Below are 24165 nucleotides of genomic sequence, written 5' to 3' on the forward strand. Positions count from 1 at the left end.
AATATGAAGTTCTTGGTAGAGATTCCTGATACTTTGAAAATATCAATCAGCATCATGACAACTGACTTTTTTTAAACGTGTCATAGTTTTCCCCGGACTTGACTTTGTCTGCACAACTCGGCGGTTGTTTCCAGAAAAGCTGAGGACGCTTACCCTACCGGTACACGTGGTCCATGCTCCCTGTTTTGGAGCCCGAGTTGCTCCTTTACCTTTGTTAGTTTTTACGTATTATTTTTGGTTAAATCACGTTCTCCGTTGAGTTTGTCTGTTATTTATGTCGGGTATTTCTCCCTGGATTACATTCCCGCTAGATTCTTAGTACCCTTGATTACTTTTATTCAGAAAAACGATTTCGTTGGGTTAAATAGTCGCACAAAATTATGGTTACTTTCCTTCGTCTTCCGTCTTTGATTGATAGCAAAATATCCCAATATATCAAAATTACTGACTAAAATTAAACTTCTCTAATTCGTTTTGTCAACCTAACGATTGTGTCAAGTACTACATCAAAGAGTTGATGATATAAGACAAACACGTGGCTCACTGTGCCTGTTATTATGCTATTGTTACTTAGATAGTTACATCAAAAAGTGAATCAGGAAAATATTTGTTTTTGATAATGTAAATGTAGTACCCTTTTGATCAATTGTATGTTTATATGTGGGGTGGGGTGTTTTATCAGGTTGTAAGTTATTATTCAGTATCAGACACAGATTTTAATATACTTCTTTTTAAGTATAGTATAGAAATCCATGTAAACCCAGTGACATGCTGTTGGGTAATGATAAATCAACATATATATTGGGCCATGTAGATTTAATGAAAGGCATTTGTAACAAGGAGAAATAGTTTCACATCACATTCGGTTGTTGATTTCTAGACCAAAGCAGCACAAAGACAAGCATTCCCTTCCGAAATGGTAGAGAACAGGTGTACTTATCCTCATTCAGTTAAATATGCTTTTTCATAGAACAATGCTATCTTGTTTTGTAATTTTTAATCATTTTGCAAACTGTGCGATAAAGTCACGTAAATGGAGCCTCAAATTTTAGCATATGATAGTCCAAAGGAGAAGGGTTTAAAAAAAAGTCCATTATGAAAGCAGACAGTATTTACAGTTTTTTTTGCAAGAAAGGTCAATAAATGTTTATTTGTGTCACACCCTCCAGCCATTTACGGTGACTGTCTCTTATTGATGTCACTACCTCCTGCCACTGACGATGGCAGTCTCTGATTTGTGTCACTTCCTCCTGCCATTTACGATGTTTGTCTCTGATTTGTGTCACTCCCTCTCGCCATTTATGACGGCTGTGTCTGATTTGTGTCCCTCCTCCCGCCATTTACGATGACTGTCTCTGATTTGTGTCACTTCATCCTGCCATTTAGGATGGCTGTCTCTGATTTGTTTCACTTTCTCCTGCCATTGACAATGGCTGCCTCTGATTTGTGTCCTTCCTCGCGCCATTTACGATTACTCTCCCTGATTTGTGTCACTTGCTCTTGCCATTGACGATGGCTGCCTCTGATTTCTGTCCTTCCTTGCGCCATTTACGATTACTCTCCCTGATTTGTGTCACTTGCTCTTGCCATTGACGATGGCTATCTCTGATTGGTGTCACTTCCTCTTGCCATTGACGATGGCTGTCTCTGATTTGTGTCATTTCCTCTTGCCATTTACGATGGCTGTGTCATATTCGAACATCGATTAGTTGTGGCATGGACACTTCATTTAACAATTTCTGACTTTGGACTTACCTTTATTATATGCAATAGAATTGGACAAACACATTTCTTCACCACACCATGTAATCAAGATCGTAATCAAAATTGTTATCAAAACTGTCATCAAATATGTAAATTTGTGCCAAGATTGAGAATATCAAAGAACCCCTTTTGTTGTAATCATAATATTTTTATCTTGATTATGACTACCTTAGATACGGGATAAAAAATCTACAGAGATAGACTCACCATAAGAAAACGGATATCCGAAAATATTAAAGATGGCTCTATAGATAATCAATAAAAATTATAAAAGGTTGTATAATCTGTTTTTACCCCTTATACTTAAAATGGGACAGAAGCCTAAAAATCCACTCAAGACCTTATCGTGGTATTGAAAGTATGCGAATATATAAAAAAGGTAAATAATTACATGTAACAGTTTTAAAAGATGCTTGTTTCTTCGCCTTTTGATCCCTTACTTAAATATGATTGTTGTTTTTAAATTTCAATTTCATAAAAGATCCATTTACTAATATTCAGGTTTATTGTCTGGCAACGAAATGTCTAATACCAATAAACGACAAACTTATTTATTATGATAATGCTTTGTTTGCAGAGTGATATCTAACAGCCGTTTAAAAGTTGTTGGTAAAAAAGAACAACGTGGGGAAAATGTAGCGACTATGTGCATAATTTTTAATCAACATAATTAACTGTGAGTAATTCAAACACGTGCTATTATTCCTTTCCATGACGTTAATCACTAGTGCAAAATTTCTACTTTAAAGTTTAAACATGTCCATTGCAATTTACATGCATGTCTTAAGTCACTAGTATTTTAAGTAAAATATTTAACTGAACACGAAACCTCCGCTAAAAAATAGTGCTTCTCAACTTATGGTCAATCTAATTATATATAATTTAAATGAAGAAACTAAAGGATCATAAACTAGCAAAGAAAGATGTATGGCCTGTTGTACAGAGTCGCTGTTATTTGTTAGTGATTGCGGAGACCTTTGCGTAATTTGTAATGTGGTGATGCTAATTCAAATCTAAACGTTGACTGTGACACCAGAAAAGAATTAGTCTCTCCTTCCACAACTTTAAAAGCAGGCGATTCAATAATTTAATGTCAAAAGTCAACCCATTGAACACGTGGTCTTTTCGCAGGCCTCTTGACCAAATTTGTCAAATCATAGATATATTGGTTACAAAATAACTTTCATTTTTTGTGTGCATGCATGACCAAATTTAATTTCATTTGCCCTGTGAAGGTTTTTTTTTAAATTACTGTTGGTTTTTAGTTCAGCTGGTGGTAAAGTCTCAATTCCAGGCTGTATTTTTTTTTATTTTAAAAATGTTTGCTTATGTTATGGACTGACGATCCATTCTTTCTTCAAATTTTTAAATGGTCAATTACTTTTTGAAATAAAATACAAATTCTGTAAACCAATATTTTATTTAACTGCCACATATAACATAACAAGAAAATAAATTGAGTAACTGCTCAAATGTGGTTAATGGGCCTTTAACAATTTACTTTGAATACCATTACATCAACACATTGTAGGAAACGATTCTCTTAACAACGCCTCTCCTAAAGATATGGAGTTATTTTGGTTGAAACATATAATGACCACACATTTACAGTACTGTACATAAAGTAGACTTCACTATACTGATCCATATGCCATTTTGCGAAATTCTAGTTTTTATTGAATTAAATTTCATACGATACATTTAATCCTTGAATTTTATAACTGTAGTCAAAACCTATTTCAAGTTAATTGTTTCTTCCTATTACATTTTGTATAAGACAAGTTTGTTACTATTTAAAGTAAATGCAGCAAGTACATTTTAATCATTTGAAATATTTCCAAGTAAATACATCAAATAACAAACATGACAATTTTGTATGTACATTTGCATAACATGGATAAAAATAAATACTTGCTAACAATATATTTGACATTTAGCACTTGTGATCATGCACGTAAGAATGTCATTTCTTTCATCTGTAAATCTTGTCTTCATTTATACTGTCTGTGGTTCCTTATATAACCTTAGATTTTTATCATAAGAACTTAAGGGATGCAGAGTGAATCATCAGTTTCGTAAGTTTATTTTTATGCATTGATATGAGAAAAAATCTCGATTCCACACTTATAAGAACTCAAACTGTATCTGTATAAAATGCTTTCTAAAAATCATGAGATTTTCTACATACACAATGAAAATATAAAAGCAATTACAAAATTAATACTCTTGATCTTTTTTAATTTCTTTGCATTGGAAAAAAGAAACCATCACATTTTGTCACATCTTAAAAGTTTTTCACTCACTACTTTTGCGCTTAATTTATCAATCATCATCAAATACAATAAATATGGCACTTAAGTTTGCTTCTGAAGATACTGAAGTCGGGTAATTTAGACTTCAGATACTACTATCAAAAGGTTAACATGGAAATGACATCAGCCTGATTTAAATAGAGATTTCAGACAGATTAAATATCAAATATCTGTAACTTAAAGAAAAAAATAGATTGTTCATTATGATAACTATTTCAGCTTATCAAAATCACCTTAATATTTAGAAATCAAAACGAATGTTGGCATGTTTTATTTAAAGACTTATATTTTATTTTTGACAGAAAATTTTTTTTTGCATGTACAAGTGCCAAGTAAAATTGCTAGGGAATTAAGTTTACAAATTCTGCTGAAAATCGATGAAAAAAATACGTACAAAAACTACCCCAATATACCTTCAAAATGCTAATTTTGTAAAAGCATCTGTGACCAAAGAAAAAATATAATGTTCAATGAAAAATGTTAATAAAAATCCTGTAGAATTTAATCACAGCAATATAAACTCAAATTTATTTTGATTTATAAGACAACAATTGTTTAGAGCAAAAAGGTGGTGTATCTAATTTGGATCGACCCCTGAATGAGCAATTCAAACCTAGAAAAAAATCAGTTATCTCCTGACAACACCATGCACAAGAGTCATTAAAAGGAATGTTACCATTAGAAGGCTCTGGTTTTAATGGAAAAAATTAAAAAATTTTTGCAGTATGACTGACTGACACAGCAAAATTTAAATAAATAAAATGGATGGTTCGGTGTAAAATGTTGTGTGAAATTACCCAATGCTTTCATTAGTCATGAAGCAACATAATAAAAAGCATAAGACCAATGACACGTATAAAATGGTACATAATTTTGTTGGTCAAACAAAGTTTGGAATGGAATAAACCAAAATCCTGTGATTTTGCTTGTCAGAACACAAATTCTTAACACCAGGATCAAGTAATATTACAGACTAACCAAAATCTAAAATACTTCTTTTTTTAATTTTGGAAATCAACAACTTCAGTTGAAATAGTTCTCTGCTAATTTCCTGGCAATAATTATACCAAATAATGTACATATTTTCTTAAATGGTGCAGGGAGTTGGTAAACAGAAACTTCTGCCCAATTTATCATTCATCCTTATATACTTGCCATGAGACAGAAAACCGATTAAATTGTTGACAGCTTTCTAAATAAGCAATAGTATCTCCTAGTCAAAGCACTATTTTGTTGCACTTGTTGAAAGACTTAATACTTAAAATGAATGAACAAATGGCTTTAAAAATTTTTTTCTAGGTTTTGTGATAATTTGCAATAAAAAAAGGTGCTGTGTATTGTACATAGACAAAAATTGTCCTGAATCCATTATATCTATCAAGCCTAACATGATTTTTAAAATATCCAGAAAATACAAGATATATTTTACATGATTTTCAATTAATACATTAACATTAAAATCACTATGCATTTTTTATTTGATTGTTAATATGATAACAAAAGCATAACAAGATTTCTAAAGATGAATCTTGTGCAATATTTGCATTAAAACCAAAATTAATTCTTTTTTCTTCAAATATTGTATCTTCTACATTTACATGATTATATTGAACAAGATATGCCTATGAAAACAAACAAAACAAAACTCAATCTCTCATTTCAGACGATTTTATAAATGGCTACAATACACATTCAATCTGAACTATAATTAACTTACATACACACCTCGTATTATCACTAGGTTGAGCAAGAAAAATAAAGATATCAACAATGGACAATCATTTTAGCAGGCAGTATTTTACTTAGCAGTGACATTTAGTATAAGCAAACAACTCGTACACTGTATGCCAACTTCCTTAACAAATTAATATCTTAAAGATAGTCACATTTACATTAAAAATATCAATATGAGTCGTAACTATGTATGAAAAGGTAACCAAATCAGCCAAAACTTGATCTCCATTGCAAAGTTTGCAAATTGTTTCCTGCTAATTGTTTTACTATATACATGTATAACTACATACCTAGCAAACTTTCTTCTTAACTTTGGAATCTAAATTACTTTTATAGGTTCACAAAATCACTAATTAACACTATCAGAAGAGTGAATAAAAAATAAGGAATAATCCAAAATTCTTACTGAGTTTTGTGCAGAGTATTTTCTTTCTTACCTACATATATTCCTGTTTACATCGATTGAAAAACGGAAGAAATTTATCTGAGATGTGAGAATAGCTACACACATAGTCCTAATACTAACCATGCAAGGTGATGATGTCAAACAGAAGAATGTTGAAAATATAGCATGTAGAAATTTCTAATGATACTAGTGACCTATGATATTCTACATTAAAAAAACACCAAGTCAACCCAAAAGACTTAAATATAATTTAAAAAAGTAAACTTTCGCACCAATCTCAAAAATAAATAATAACAAAAGCCATAACCATTAAAATAAGATCTAAATTAGTGCATGGCAAAACAACTGTGATATGGGCTTCAGGTGATAAGATTATTCACAGAAGGATATTTTAATGATTTCTACAGCAATAAAACCATTCAATACAGATTTAATCAGTATTTTTCTCCATTGATCCACAGCATTGTTGGGCTCATTAGACATCATTAAAATAACATAAATATGGCGTCCTCTGTGAATTCTTGCTTAGCCTAAACTCAATATCCTAAAAATTATAACACTGTGTAAACAGTACTGGAAGGCAAACAAAAGAAATCAACATACACAAATAAAGATATATGAATGTTGAATTGATGAATGGAATTGCTGATTTAAGGATGTTTGCTGTTCAGTCACTTCTGTAGCATTTTCTGACTCTTATGGCTTTATCCATTTCATAGCATCAATATTTTTTGCCCATTTCTTTTCTGTTCATAATTTCATTAAAATTTCATTTAAACACTTTTTATGAAATCCTTGTTTTTGATAGAAAAAAACCTACTTAGACAAAACCTTTGGAAAATCCAGAGAAATCCTTTTCCTGCCAAAATTTTAACTCTTTATATCTTAAAACTGAGCTCACTGACCTATCATTTTTTTCTGATCATATTGTTCTAGCACAAAAGACCTTAAAAGATTTCACATCCCTTTGATATCCTTGTTACTTTTGAATAGAGTAGCAAACATCCTTAATGTATTTATAAAGTTTATGATGGTCCTCATACAAAACGGAAACAATTAAAATGAACATAGATCCTATTTTAATAATACTGGCAAAATTATGAACATTATGCTAATCAGATCTGACACTATTCAGGGCCGAAGGTCATTTGACCAGGTCCTCCAGACTTCATGTACCGCCGATAACTTTTGTAACGTCCACTCTCGGCTAACTTGGCTTTTTGTTCTTCTTCCTCTCTTTTCTTCCAAACCTTTACAATTGAAAAACAAGATGTTGCATGTACATCATACAAAGAATACCCACATATTCTGTCATTCTGTCGTACAGTAAACAGGAAGTAGATAAGCCTGAAAAGGGAATTCTTTACTAATCATCAAGCAAAAGAAATATACCAAATATCTAAACATTCCCTCCAATAAAAGCTGGGAAATCTGGTACAGAAAAGTGCACTGGGAGACAGACGGACAAGGTGATTGCAATATATAAACAGTGTAACTGCCACAACCAACTGAAGAAAAGCCAACCACTTACCTCAAAGCAGCAGTTTGTATGAATATCAGATAGGAGGTGATTTATGCATATCAAATTCACTTTTATTTCTATTTCTAAAACTGTAAGACCACACAACCAGTCTTAGTTTGTGATTCAGTTATTTCAGTATTGAGATGAATATGTAAAGATTGTTTAGGATATACATGTAAATACAAGATTTGGTTGCTTTTATAAGTACATAAGTGAATGGTTTTATAAAAAAAGATACAGATCTGATTACACAAAGGTCTATTTTAATGTAAAATTATAGTATATGTAAACAGAACAGAAGTGTTTTTTTTGTGTGTGTTTTTTCCATACCTTAAAGCACATCTACCATTACTGAATTTTATATGAATTTGTATAAGAGGTAAAAAAAAACACTAAATGAAGACAACAAGCTACAAAAACACAAAAGCAAATAATTCAATTTTGAAACTAAAATTAATTTATAAGGAATGACTGTTGTATTTTTCAGTCTATAAAAAAATAACCTAATATTGTTTGGCTAGATCCTTTAATCTCAGTTTCCACTATATCGATGACGTATTATCTTTAAACAATCCTAATTTCAGGGATTTGATACATTGCATCTACCCAAAAAAAACTTAGATAAAGGATACAACAGACACTGTGAAGTCAACCTCATATCTTGACCTACACTTAGAAATTGACGGTAAAGGAAAACTATTGACCAAACTTTACGACAAATGTGATGACTTTTCATTCAAAATTGTCAACTTTCCTTTCATCCCTTCAGCACCTGCGCATGGAGTGTTCATATCACAACTCGTACATTATGCCAGAGCTTGCCGAAACAACGCAGACTTTTTGTATCGCGCTAGAACTCTAACAAATAGGCTTCTGGAACAGGGTTATGTTGCTACAACATTGAAGTCATCACTACACAAATTTTATGGTCGTCATCATGAACTCATGGATCGTTATGGTATATCCATCTGCATCATGAAAACTGATTTATTCAACAGGTCATAGTTTTCCTTTCCTCGTTTGTCTACCCCAGACTTGACTTTTTATGAGAAACTCGGCGGGTGTTTCTAGAAAAGCAGAGGACGCTTACCCTACCGGTGCACCTGGTCCATGCTCCAAGTTTTTAGAGGAGTCCAAGTTGCTCATTTGCTTTTGTTGCTTTGTGTGTGTGATTTTGGTACTTTATGTTCTTTGTTTTGTGTGTCTGTTTTCCATGTCTGGTCTTTGTCCCTGGGTTGCATTCTCTTGATAATGCTATAACCTTGGTTCCCTTGATTGCTCTCTCAATCTTGTGAAATTAAATTTTTAGTCATGTGATGAGACTAAAGGAGTTCCTAATTTGAGACAGGTGAATAGAAAAACTGACATGCATTGTCTGACCCATATAAGTCTTAAAGTTGCTGCAAATGTTCTTAAGTGAAATGTTCCATGTTTGTTCCCCCCTTTTTTTCTTTTAAATTCACACTTTTTCTGGTAAATTGATTTTGACATTTCTTTGAACTTTCTAAAGTAGCCAATCACAGCTTCCTGTTTTGTAGAATGCTAGGGTGCCCTTCTGTTGTTATTTCTTTTTTTTTTGTACATGTGTGACATTTTTCCAACATCTCCACACTTTACATTAACCTTTAATATCATACTTACAGTGAACTTTTCTTTAATCCATAATTCTTTTCTTAAATACTCTTCTATTTTATCCTCCTCTAAATACTAAACAGAAATTCACATTTAATTATATGCGACAAATAAATTGTACACTACACTATGTTACTGCATGATGGCAGAACTCACCACATATATACACCTCAAAACAGGCTAGAAGGACAGGGTGTCAAGCCATTTTTGACCAAAACTATATAGGAAATAGGATTTTTCCAATTGGAAATATAGAATATATATAGAGTATTTTTTCGTGAATTTTAAACCTAAATCCTCCACCCTTTAGCCATACCACACCTCCCTTTTCATTAAATGATATAAGATAATTGATAAATGCTTTTAGTCAACATTTCTTTAAAACATAAAGGAAACATAATAAAAAAGAGTTAATATCAATGTCACTTTTTTCTTTTAGACTGGCTGACCAGTGGCACTTATCAAATCTACACTACAGTCAAGAAATTTTCTTTTTGGCCTATTAAGTTCCTTTTAATACACTCTTATGTCCTCCAAACTTTTGTTGAATTCTCCTGTTTGTACTTTTTTTTTTAATTTTCAATATTGGTATAAATGCTCTGCACTTGATGGCAACTATGTTAACTGACTAAGTATATGGTGAGAATTACTCAAAAATTTTGAAAATTCAAAACAAACTTAGACGTAATCAAAAGATTGGGATACTTAAATATATCATTTTGAAAAGACAAAATACAATAAAAACAATAATAAAAAAAATAGCAAGTTCTCAGTGTTCTAGGACAATAAGTAGTAGCATTAAATTTCAAGCTAAAATACTCGTCAATATCAAAATGAAATACACTGGATATGTAAAAATCCTTTTTTCCTATTTAAAAAAAATATTTTGAAAATATAGGACATACAGTCAATATACAGGAAATTTTAATAAAATTAAGATTTTAAAACTTGCAGTAAACAAGAATGACTGACTAAGTTATAAAAGATAATTACTCTCAACTAACTGACTTCAAAGAAAAGAGGATTCAATCCATTAATAATAGTACCGTAATTAATTTTCATAGTTTAAAATATTGTAGTAATACGGGGAAAACAAACCAAAAAGAACTATGAGAACTATATTACAAACATGGGAAAGCGTGTGGACACCCCAAAGAGACAACAGACAAAAAACTATTGACACACTAAAAAAGAGCTAATAAACAAATGGAACCAGTGAAAAAATCAGGGAGGAAAGCAGTTTGGGTTCAAAGAGATAACTTATCTGCTGTCGTGCTGATTACATTTTAAAATCTAAAATGCCACTATATCTAAAATCTAAATAAAAAGACTGACAATTAAGTCAGAACTAACCTCAAATTGCTTTTCATTTAATTTCAGATTTTTTCTGATAAGATAAAGTTTCTCCTCTTCATCATACTCATGTCGACATATTGTAAACTTCCATATCCATCGACATAACCAGGCAATATATTGTATGATGTAATATGGTAAAAATATTATCTGTACCCATAATATATCATATACTGTTGGCCTCCCATAACCTCCCCTGAAAAATTTAACAAATGTTAAAACGACTTATATCATGATAAATATTTACATTCAGAAAATTGACATCATATGTGGCCAACTCCAAAAGAACAGATCAAAAATTTGAGAAATAAGAAATTAATATACAATTAAAACAAGAGACTGTCGAATTGACAAACCAGATTTTAAAACAAAGCTCTATTTTTCTTTATATTTGTTTGTTTGTTGGGGTTTAACGTCCGAGCAGCAATATTTCAGCTATATTCAGACGAATTTTTCTTTATAAAATAGGCCACAACTCAGAAATGATAATAGTGAAAATCAACATAGACCTGCCCTTTGTTTTAGAAAACAACATATAAGAATTTATATTCTGTCAAATGCTGTTTAAGTTACAGCACTGAAAAGTTTTGGCAGCTGCTCACCCACAGAATCAATCTTTTTTATCCTCAAGAACATCTTCAGGATTGTACCTATAAAGTGTTTTGTTGATTACTTATATTATTGACTTTTCTTTTTTCAACAGCCATAAGCTGAACATTTGAAAACATTGCTATGTCAATTGGCACTATAATATTTCAAGATTTATTAGCAATAAATAATAAATATATTGAATTGTCAAGTGTTCAATATCATAAAAAATTGATCATAAATAATTCATTGATTTATTAATAGCAGTTAAATTTCAATTAACAAACACCATTTCATACAATCTGTTTTTCCGTACATATATGTCGATTTATTATTAAGTTCAGCATTAACAGAACATGCTGGCATGATGGCAGAGGTCACCATATATATATACAACTCAACTAGCATGATGTCAGAGGTCACCACATATATACAACTCAAAACAGGCTAGCATGATGGCATAGGTCACCATATATATACAACTCAAAACAGGCTAGCATGATGGCAGAACTCACCACAAACACATACACCTCCAAACATGATGGCATGATGGCAGAACTCACCACATATATAAACATCAGAACAGGCTAGCATAATGGCAGAACTCACCACATATATACACCTCAGAACATGCTACATGGTGGCAAAACTCACCACATATATACACCTCAAAACATGTTATGACGTGATAGCAGAACTCAATACACATATTCTTCTAGCATGACGGCAGAACAAAACACATATATATATACACCTCAATATACATACGCTATATGAATTTTGTCTTCAATGACTTTCCTTATGACTGCTTCTTCTTCACTTTTTATTTCTTCCTAAAAATTAATCTATATTTAATGCTTTTTATTGCATTCAACATTAAGCATATAATTAAAGTATTTTGAAATGTATTTTTCAAAGAAAAACTTTGTATTTTTGTCTCTAAAATGAACTTATCCTGTATTTTATGTACCAAATAACCGTGTTTTTTTTTTTTTATCATTGATTCATTCTCTATTTATTTAATGGAAATCATCTGGAGACAGACAGACAGACAGACAGACAGACAGACAGACAAGAACTTCTCAGAAAGTAACAAATAATACCTCACCACTTCCATATTGCAGGATATAAAAATAGAAAATACAGTGAATTTATGAACAGAACAAAAGGATTTCCAGTTTATTGTGGACACAATATTGCACAATTATTGCATTATTAATTGGGGGTGATTATATTTACATATATAATGTATTATTTGGGGGTGACCCCCTTTGGCCTCTTATAACTTGAAAACTGTAAAAGATTCTGAAATCTGACAAGAAATAAACATGCTATGGTCAAGAAATCAGAAAAAAAATACATGTTTCTGGTCTCTTTATCTTACTTGGCTCAAATCACAATCCCAAAAATCAATCCCAGTCTTCCTTTTTTTTTGGTATGCTACCTTTTGATACAATTTCAAAAAGATTCATTCACTAATGGTCAAGTTATTGTCTGGACATCAGGAAAATGCTTGTTTCTGGCTCCTAATTTCTGAAATGTTAGTCTTTACCCCGAAAATCAATCCAAGTCTGACCATTGTAGTATAGAATATTGTGGAACAATATCAAAGACATTCCTATGCTTTTGTTGTAGTTATACATTTAAATTCCATGAAATGCTTATTTTAAGCCCCTTTTTGGTCCTAATTCTAAAATGGTTGGAGCCATAACCCCAAAAAACAATATGTATCTATCTTTTGTGGTTTGGAATAAAATTTTATAAAGACCAACCAATACACAAGTTATCACACGAAACTAAGTAACTACAGACAACAACTTCGACACAGATGACGACAACAATGACAGCATCATACCAATATATGACCAACAATTTAATGAGGTTGTATAAAAATTATTCTGCTGGAATAGCAACTAAATCAAGGACATGAAAAATTCATTCGGGGTGACCTACTTTCCTTGGAAAGTTGTCAGATTTGAAAATGTACATTCACCTTTGACCTTTTGCCCTTTTTCCTATTAATCTTGCCAGGAGACAGTAGACCTTCCGATTGTGCAATGTTTAATGCCCGATGTCTGTACTTTGGTTCCTTACAGGCAAAATCTAATGCAGTATTATAGTTGTTTAAAGCTCCCCAGTACTGAAAAAAAAACAAGCATAACAATTTCTTGTCAATAATTTGAACAATATACTACATGTTATTACTTAAAATTCTAGCTATACTAATAGGATAATTAATTGGAAATACAAAAATGTGAAGAATGACCAAAATATGATATCAATTGTCAAAAAATGCCAAAATTTATTTTGTGCATGTTCAATGCACAAGTTAAATCTACAAGTGATTTTTAGAACATCAACTAGATTATCCTATTTAGTAAATCAATTTTCTAAAAAAAAGTTATTGCTATTTTCAAATTTTTAAAAGCGTATTTTACGCTATACATATGACGTATTATCGATAAACAATACTAGTTTTGGGGATTTGATACATCGCATCTACCCCAAAGAACCTGAGATATACAACAGACACTGTAGTCAGCCTCATATCTTGGCCTACACTTAGACATTGATGGTAAGGGAAAACTATTGAGCAAACTTTACAACAAATGTGATGACTTTTCATTCAGAATTGTCAACTTTCCTTTAATCTCCACAGATCCATTCAGCACCTGCGTATGGAGTTTTCATATCACAACTCACACATTATGCTAAAGTTTGCCGTAACTGAGCAGACTTTTTGTTTCATGCTAGACTTCTTACCATTTTCCTCTTTCGTCAACCCCGGACTTGACTTTTTATGAGCAACTCAAGAAAAGCAGAGGGCACTTACCCTACTGGTGCACCTAGTCTAAGCTCCCAGTTTTTAGTGGAGTTGAGTTGCTCATTTACTTGTGTTACTTTGTATGTATTATTTTAGTTACTTTATGTTCTTCGTTGCGCTTGTCTGTTTTCTATATCTGGTCTTTGTCCCTGTATTACGTTCTTTTGATTTCTGCTAGAATCTTGGTTCCCTTGATAACTCTTTGTGAACAGCAGATCAATATTCCAAATCATGTCAAATAAAGTCACAATTGTAAGAAAAACATTTAACATTTTAGCATTCTAAGAGTATCAAAATAGGTCTTTTCAGTTACCTGCACCATTGAGATGATCGTAATGGTGACACCAATCACAAGTCTTGGATCAATCTTAGGAGCATATCTTCTCTTGTAATAGGTGTAGTAATTATGGAAGAATTCATCTGATGAGCAAAAAACAAACATTTAGTAAGCACATTGAATAAAAAGTCAGAAGGATGCGTGTATTGAACAAATGATTCTTCAAAACATTATTTAGAGTGTCAAATCTATAATTCTGCTGTTTTCTGTAAAGAAGCATACATGTAAATTGTGAGAAAATATTTCTTCTAATATGTAGGCATTGTACATAGTCTGAATCACTGCTGAATAATTTACAATACAGACATTTTAAGAAGTAATATCTTATAGAAATATTTTTTTTTTCTGATTTTAGACACAGAATTTAATCAAACTGGCAAATTATTAATAAAAATCAATTAAGGCAATTCAAAGTTAAATTTCTTCATTTCATGACCATAGTCCATGAAAGGGTAGGCATCATTTTCAGTAGTAAAAGTGCTTTTTGACATTATTTATAGCCAAAATGATATGGAAGGTCTTTTTTAAATAATTTAATTGATATGGATTAATATCAAAATGTGAAATAAAACATCCCCAAAAGAGACAATTGATGGCCTGAATACCAAGACATTGTGTTTAGTTGGTCAAATTATCATCTACTAAACAAGTGTTTGTCACCTGGATGGTCTAATAATAAACAGGTTTTTGTTACCTGGATGGTCTAATAATAAACAGGTTTTTTTACCTGGATGGTCTAATAATAAACAGGTTTTTGTTACCTGGATGGTCTAATAATAACAAGTTTTTGTTACCTGGATGGTCTAATAATAAACAGGTTTTTGTTACCTGGATGGTCTAATAATAAACAGGTTTTTGTTACCTGGATGGTCTAATAATAAACAGGTTTTTGTTATCTGGATGGTCTAATAATAAGCAGGTTTTTTTACCTGGATGGTCTAATAATAAACAGGTTTTTTTACCTGGATGGTCTAATAATAAACAGGTTTTTGTTATCTGGATGGTTTAATAATAAACACGTTTTTGTTACCTGGATGGTCTAATAATAAACAGGTTTTTTTACCTGGATGGTCTAATAATAAACAGGTTTTTTTTACCTGGATGGTCTAACATGTAGTCATATTCAGTTCTTTGTTCTTCATCTTTCAAAATCTGTTAAAAATAAACAGGCTAAAATTAGAATCAGATTAATGTGTACATCAAATACAACAATAATAAACTAATTCAATTGTATGACTTTACTTTTTTATATTTCAAAGCTATTATGTTCACTTAGAAATTTAAATAATTAGTGCAAACCAAGGCTCCAGAAACAGTAAAAAATGCTGGTCATAAACCAACAAATCCTGCTAGTGACCGATGACCATTTTCCTATATTGGATATAAAAAATTGTCAAACCTTATAAATACAGCCAATGTGCAGCTAACTGTGACTGTAATTTCCCTGTAACAGCTTAGTTAATTAAATCAACAGTACATATGCAGCACAAGTGCTAATACAAATGAATTGAAGTGACTCAGAGAATTTTCATACATTTATTTCTTAATTTATAAAATAAGGAAAAAGATTTACAAAAATTTTATGCACTCCATCATTTTCCCCCAATTTTTCAGTGGTAATGAATGCACTTGATGCTAAAACTGTCTGTAAAGTGTTACATATCAAAGTTATTGTAATTATTAATTTATCAATTGAACCCTTTAAACACAGAAGTCAACAACCTATTTTTAACAACATGTACTCATGATTATTTTCATCGTCATTGAACTTCACGGCAGTTTGCCAATTTGATGAAATAGTCAGAGAGATACAAAGTTTTATTCACATGTTAGAACGTCCACATGTAATGTACATTGTGGTCAAAACCAACCTTGTTCACTCTTTTAGATATTTTGTAACAGATATAGGTAGTATGTGCTGAAATAACACAAATTCCAATATTTATCTTTATGTGACTACTAAATAAATGTTTTTTAAAAGTTCATTCTCAACCAGACCATGTAACACACTGATACAAGCATCCAATTTTGTCTCCTGAGGTTAGACCCACATGGGCTGTCAAAATTTTCAGTGCCTTGGTATAAACGTAAGAAAATTATTTCCCATGATGTGAAGATATATGCTCTTAATTGAAAGTAGAAACAAATTATTACATATTGATAATTACAAGCAGAAATTCACTAGACATATTTACAGACTTTAGGCAACTTTAATTTTAACAAAACAAGAAAAAAATTACCACTGACTTACATTGTCAAACTAATGGTTAAAATATTTGTAAATATTTAACTTCATCGTTATGCTAAATTACCAAAATCTTGTTCTTTATAATTAATTCTGCTTAAGGTAATTCATACCTATTACATTCAGGTAATTCCTACCTATTACACAGAGCATACTGTTCTGTCTTCTTTCAAAATTGTACAACACCATGTTTTTATGGGGAAAATAGTGTCCAAAATGCTGAAAAACCTGTTTTTGAATTATTTCAAAAGGATTTTTGACACAGAACATAACTAATATTTATTATAAAAAGCCTCTTTCAAAGGGGAGATAATTGGCAAGGAAATGTTTAATCGAAAAGTAAAGAGAATTTTAGTTTTTGGAATATTACAAGAAAGTCCAGTGACCCCCACAATGCCCCAGTTTTCTCTTTAAAATATGAAAAAGTTTATACACAGTTTTAAGAAATATTTAACAGTTTAAGAAATAAGAAAAATTTCTTACAGAATCTAAATAAAGTTATAAAAAAACACCTGTTTTAAGAATCAACTATCTTTTTTTATGAAAATTTTACAGTTTGTTTATTCAATGTTGTCTTTTAGAAATATTAGGAAAATCTTCATACTAATAATATCAGGTCTACCTTAAATGTCCAGTACCGACTTATTTCTCACAAAATGTATAACCTACCTCATAAGCATTTCCTAATTCTTTAAATTTCTCTGTGGCTTCTTCTTTCTTTTCCTGAGAATAGTAACAATGTTTAAAATTGCAGACATAAGACAAATCAGTCAAGAGTAGACATGGAAAACAAAAATTCTCAGTCTGTTTAAACATGCTGATACACTTTTCGAGACGTTAAGATTCCCACACGCACAATACCTAAACGCAAGCTAAACACTCACCAAATGCACAAAAAAAACCATTGCTTCTATCGTCTGTTTAAACACACGATAAACAGATGTTCCCAGCGTGTCTTAAAATGCACAATAGATGGAAGATGAAAAATAACAAGAGGCTCTGATTCGCTCACCTGGTTAAACTTTGGTTTCAACAGCAATAAATTTAACAAGATGTTGTCCAACAATTTTGACTCAAGAAGACCTTGGTAGGACTTAACATAAGGATCATTTCAGCAACTGAAAGTTTCTTTCTATCTATCATAGTTTTCATGATATTGGCTGAAAACTGTAACGTCCTCTTACATCTTTCAAGGGCAATAACTCTTACTAGGAGTCAACTTTTAACCATGGAGACTTTTGTAGGCCTTCTAATAAAGATCATTTCAGCAACTGAAAGAATTTGGCTGAACCTAACGGTTTTGGAGTTATATGCTAAATAACTACTGTCAGACCCCTATGTTCTATTTTTGGTAAAGGCAACCATGTTTTTAGATGGATCAAAAATCCCCAGTTCACTTCTATGCAGGATACCGCAAGAAACATTCATACCAAGTTAAGTTTTAATTGGTCAAGTAGTGTCAGAGGATAAGATTTTTTAAAAACACGACATTAAAAATATCCAAAAAAATGATGAAAAAGGGCAACAACTCCAACATGGCTCAATAAATTATAACGAAAATTTGATCGCTAATAGATCTCATTATGCTGAATACTTTTACCCAATTAGGATACAGCAATACCTAATATTTTAGAGATATATTAAAAAAAACTACTGTCTGACCCCTATGTTCTATTTTAAGTAACAGTGGCCATGTTTTTAGACGGAACAAAAATACCCACATCAGTTCTATGCAGGATACCCCAAGGAACATTCATACCAAGTTTGGTTCCAATTGGTCGACTAAAATGTTCCAAGGAATGTATAACTAATGTATTAATAAAAAGTACACTGAAGTGCATCAATAGTGAAGATGTGAAATGAATGTACATGTGGGATACTGTATAACCTTCAGTACAGGTTCTAGGGACACTTGAAGGGGTAAAAATTAGGAAATACATGTACATGCTGGTAGCCCAGAACCCAAAATTTTGGTACAATAACCCAGCTCAAAACCAAGTAGCCATGGAAAACTGTTAATTTTTATCCCTGACTTAAGTTCGGTAAAATTTCTGATTTTCTTTTTTTTTTTTTAAATTGGCCAAATAGGAGAAAAGTACAAATTTAAAATATGATTAGTCTATGAACCAAAAGTTCACATAAATCATTACAACATGTACAATAAACATGATAAAGTGAGAGGTGGGTCGGCAGGGGAAACACGAAACATGCACAAAATAAAATTGGCCAAGACAACCACTTCACTTGGGATAAGTGACTGTATATACACATATAGGATTTCAAGACATGGTTCTTAATCTCTCCTTTTCTTCACAATGGTGCTACACTCACAAAACAATTCGCTATGAAAGATGCTATTAGTAAAATAATTCCTACAACACACTGAAGTACTTAACAAATAATGTGGTCATCATCAAGAATTCAAAAATTTAATTTATTTAACAACTCACCTCTGTCTTGTGCATATCTGGATGCCATTTTCTTGCAAGCTTTCTGTACGCTTTAGTTATTTCAGTCTAGAAAAAAAAAGGATACAATAATCATTCAAATAAGGTAAAAATTGAATTAATTTCTATACATATATAGAAAGTATAATTAAAATTGAATTTCACTTTAAATAGGATATTTCCGGTGTTTCCATGAACTGCAGAGGTTTAAAAGAGTGTTATGGTACACTAGCTAAAGCAATGACTGTCTGTTTTATATATTTGGAAAATGGAAAATAATGTACATGTATTCTTTGATAGTGAGTATATAAAGTGTACATGTATTCACTGTGAATAGTGAGTATATAAAGTGTAAATGTATTCATTGTGAATAGTGAGTATATAAAGTGTACATGTATTCATTGTGAATAGTGAGTATATAAAATGTACATGTACATGTATTCAATGTGAATAGTGAGTATATAAACTGTACATGTATGTGTATCTCATCCATGCAACATCATGTACAAATAATTATACATGGCTTATCATCAATACATGTAAGTTTTAAAAAATGATAATGACTATAGCAACTACAAAGTTAAAGCAACAATATCTCTGAATCACATGAATTAAATTATTTTCAATGTTGCAGTTCCAATCAAATAAGGTGTGTAATACATGTAATTTGATTACTTACCTTACTTGAATCTCTATCAACCCCGAGGACTGAAAAGAATTTTAGGAAAATTAATACCGAAATGCTTTTAATACATGCAAATTTGAAAATTTATTACATTATGAGATATTGTAAGTTTACTATTTTAATACTTGCTCTAAATAAACAATAGGCAAATGTACACCTATGATGTTCCTTGGGTCTATTTCTGAATGGAGTTTAAACTTATACGTACATGTAATTGAGCTGGAAAATGGGATGTCACCTGAAAAAAGGGAGAGTTGACCCTCCCAGATTTACATGATGTTCCTTTCATACCTTTTAAACCATAAAGTAAATCAGGTTATCTTGGTGTAATCTATAAAATGTACATGTATATCGATGGATAAGGATATCCTTGTTTCTCATAAAAATCCAAGTTTGTCAGCTTTTACTCACAAAAATCAAAAACTGCAGTTCATTTGTAGGCACTCAAATTGTGTGGCAAGTTACTGTAATTCTATTTTTTACCAGATCCCTTAATAATATATCATTTTAATTTAATCTACTGATCAGTTCAGGCTTCAAATTTCTTCCATAATGAATTCCTTTAAAATAACAAAAGAAATGATTGGAGGCAGCATCTTTTGTCTTCCATATGATGTCTATAGGACATGGACAAGTCATGGACAATGGAACCAAACAGCTTTCCGACTTTTCAAAAAATGTATCCTGAATGTAAACTTCTGCTTATACGTTAATTCTGGAGAATATACATGTAAGGTTTCAACTGTCTCATATAACACATATCAGGCTCCCAAAGGGAATGGTTGTATTATCAACTTTGGTTGATTATAACCTATGAAAGTATAAATACCAATTTGTGCCTTCATTCAGAACTTAAAAATAGCATCAGGCAAATTTATTTCCATATACAGTTAGCGAATAACATTAATGGGATTGAGAACCAATATAAAAATAAGAGATATGATATGATTGCCAAAACAGTCTCAGGAAACATAAACAAATTGAATCATAGCTTTCCTTAGACGGGGCAGCCAAACAGTCAACAAAATCATGAAACTCTCCTTTTTTTTTCATCCAAGTGTAAATCAAGTCATAGATCTGTCTAACCAATAACTTCTGAAAATGCAAGATAATTTCGCTGAAAACATTTTTGAATTAATATGACAATTTTGACAATATATTAGGACCAAGGCTCTGGAAATTTTGAGAGCCCATCTGTCATTCTATCAGATTTCAGGAGATGAAATTTGATTTTTGTGTTGGTCTTTTACATGCTCAGATAAAGAATAAACTTTTATAAAAAAAAAAAACTACATGTATGTCTGTGTACAAAATACACAAATTTATAGATCTGAATTTGTCAAAAAATAAATGAGGCTAGTTTAGACCACACGTAGACGTTCTAACAAGTAAACAAAACATTGTATCTCATGGACTTTTTCATCACATCGGAAAAAAGTCGAGAGGTTCTCAGTGATAAACATGTTAGTAAATAAAGAAAATTGTGAATAGTCAGTCAATCTAGCAAAATTTTGCCCCTAACCTTAACAAATTGCAACAGAAGATACATGTACATGTATTTAGTTTTAAACTGTAGCATTATGACAAAAATTAACACAGAAAAAAGTCTAACTAAATCTTACGAGAAGACCTCAAAATAAGCATTTGAAATTTCCTATGGAAATTACCATTGGATAGGGGAGATAACTCAGTCAAAATGGCTGATATAACAATCAAATTTGATATAAAACCATGACTATGTCTATCTTATAAATAAAATACATGTATAGCCAAAGTAGACATTTTAGCATTGATTAGAGGATCGCTAACCACTTACATTGACTTAAAAAGAGTTTTCATATCTTAAACCAAACAACCTAATAGATTAAGAAACTAAATAGTGAACCATGTGTCCATTTTTCAAGATAATAAAGTTCAAGAATTCCAACTTTGATGAAAATGATGAAGTAAATATTCTACTTTTTGTGATAAAAAGATACTTTTAACAATGAAAAAACTGCTGATAAATAGCATGCAGAAATAAACAATACAATTTTTTTCATATATTTAATTTGACGGAAGTGCCAGAAAATAAGCATTTTCTGTAATTGAAAATTTCCCAAAAATTTAAGTATACCTATTCTAACTCAAAATATTACTTATCATGTGCAGAATATAATGGGAGAGAGTCAATAAGAAAAAAATATCCATATACGAATCATACTTTACTGAAAATAGATAAAAAACGGAACAAAAATCTGTCAAAAAACATTATTTTTACAGAGTTAACTCTGCTTTTTGTGTTTATTTGCATCATAATGCTACACATTTTAATCAAAACATTTTCTCTTGCAATTTGTTTAAGTTTAAAACTTATTTTGACTAAATGTATTGTGTCAAATGGTGTGTTGACCTCTGTATTTAAAGGATTCAATCAATAAATTAACAATTGCAAGCTCAGACTGATTTGTAATATCTGACAGATGGTTTCAGCACCACATGCTTTCATTAACACTGAAAGATCGGAGGAAAATGATGAAGTTCACAGAATTTTTGTACAGCTTTTTCTTATTCTATATGTAGGAAAATTCTTTGGTGCTAAGCAAAGGCACATCTACCGTAATATAATTATGCAATCAGTTAAAAAGTTATAGGTAAATCCTGGTCACAGGTGGCTGCAAATCTGGTAATATATTGATGCACATCTGTCAATTAATTAGTAGACAAGATGTTTAGACACTAATGAAACCACAGAGACTTTAATTTATAAGAGTTGACAATTTTTTATATCGTACCTGTATATAAGACAGGTGGGAAAATGGTCACTGGTCATTAGCAAAATTTATTGTTCAATGACCAGCATTGTTTACCGTTTCTGGGGCCTAAATTATATTGGAAGGTAATCAGAATAATATTACAGTGCTAACAAAATGAAACATTAATTAACTTTCAGTTACTTCTTTTTTTTTCTTTCAGTTTCTTTAGGAGTATACAATGTACCACAGAATAAAAAGATCTTTACCTTAATTTTTTTTCTCTCACATCCTCTTATACATTATGTACATGTATGGAACTAAATTGTAGAAAAGTTCAATTCTTCTATCCCAAAATCATGTCACTACAGGACATGTGAACAAATTTGTTTTGCTACTTTTAAATATTTAAGAAGACACAGAATAATGGTGGGATTGGCAAACTATGTATACATGTGCATCCACAAGTCTCACTGAGAAGACATGCTGTCTACATGTACATTTTGTAGTTACTAATTCTAGATCAGTAATGCATATAATATTCACTGTACAGTAAAAGTGCTATTTCTTGTTAAGCTGTTTGTGTCTCCCTTTAAATTAATGTTGGACGTACTGTTTATGTTTCTTTTGTTTTGATTGTTTATTTTTGGTTTTCCTTATGTAATAAAACTCACAGTGCAGTGATTGAGAAAGGATTTGTTCAAACAGGCCATTTTCAGCATTTATTACAAGTATCCAAGATGTTAATGGACCATTAATTAACATTCTAAGTAATTATAAAATCCTGTAACTTCACAGTGCCATTTTCAGCTTCAATGGGCATATAGCCCATGCCTTTACCTATCACTTCCTACCACTGTAAAAATTTTTTTGTGAAATATCAGACCCAGAAGGGCCAGATTCAACCTTAATATTTTAAAAGGTGGTGTGAACTAAGGGGCCTTTGAAGATTCACCCGACTCATAATGAATTCATTTTCCTATTCATCTTTCACTTGTTATACCTCATGTACCTGTTTCATATATTATACAAGTACAGTAATACAATACTGCAGGTTTAAGAAAATTTATGAATGAAAAACTGCCTTGTACATGAACTGTGTGTAACAAGTTACAAAAATGACACATCAGAATACGAAATAAGTCACACGTAATGATGGGACATGTGTTTATCTATTCAAGAAGCAGGTGGCCAGATGTTACCAACTGAACTTCTGAAGTGAAGAAGTGAAGTCAAAACCCGTAATTTAAATAACGCAGCAATAATGCAAGCAATATTTGTATCCTACGTATTACTTACTGTCATAACAATTCTTCAATCCACAATACAACCCATCTATATAAGCATTACACAAATAAATGTGTGAGATTGACAAAATTAGCAGAAGTACAAAATTGCTTGCCATGTTGTCCCTGCAAATCTATTAATTGAAAAGTAGTGAAACGAAACAGATGATATTTGGAATTTAGAACAAATAAGATAGCTCAATGATTAATTTATATCAATGCTATCATTATGATAAATATAAATAATAACAAAAGAGAATCATAATAAAAGAAATACTATAAAATATAAAAAAAATAA

General features: G+C 31.2%; 1 protein-coding gene across 1 annotated transcript; it reads right to left on the bottom strand.

The window, feature by feature from the left end:
• Positions 1-3165: 3165 nt before the first annotated feature.
• LOC148610701 (dnaJ homolog subfamily C member 25 homolog) lies at positions 3166-24023 on the bottom strand. The gene is made up of 11 exons (XM_088595977.1): positions 23881-24023; positions 19844-19872; positions 19168-19233; positions 17387-17440; positions 15570-15624; positions 14449-14555; positions 13305-13451; positions 12080-12144; positions 10724-10919; positions 9380-9445; positions 3166-7466 (listed from the first exon to the last, which is right to left on the bottom strand). The coding sequence occupies exons 1-11, from the start codon at positions 23984-23986 to the stop codon at positions 7344-7346; spliced, it is 1014 nt and encodes a 337-aa protein (XP_088452103.1). The 5' UTR covers positions 23987-24023; the 3' UTR covers positions 3166-7343.
• Positions 24024-24165: the final 142 nt, after the last annotated feature.

This window comes from Perna viridis, chromosome 8 (assembly GCF_037379345.1).
Source record: "Perna viridis isolate PV_CMFRI_1.1 ecotype Kerala chromosome 8, ASM3737934v1, whole genome shotgun sequence".
Taxonomy (NCBI): domain Eukaryota; kingdom Metazoa; phylum Mollusca; class Bivalvia; order Mytilida; family Mytilidae; genus Perna; species Perna viridis.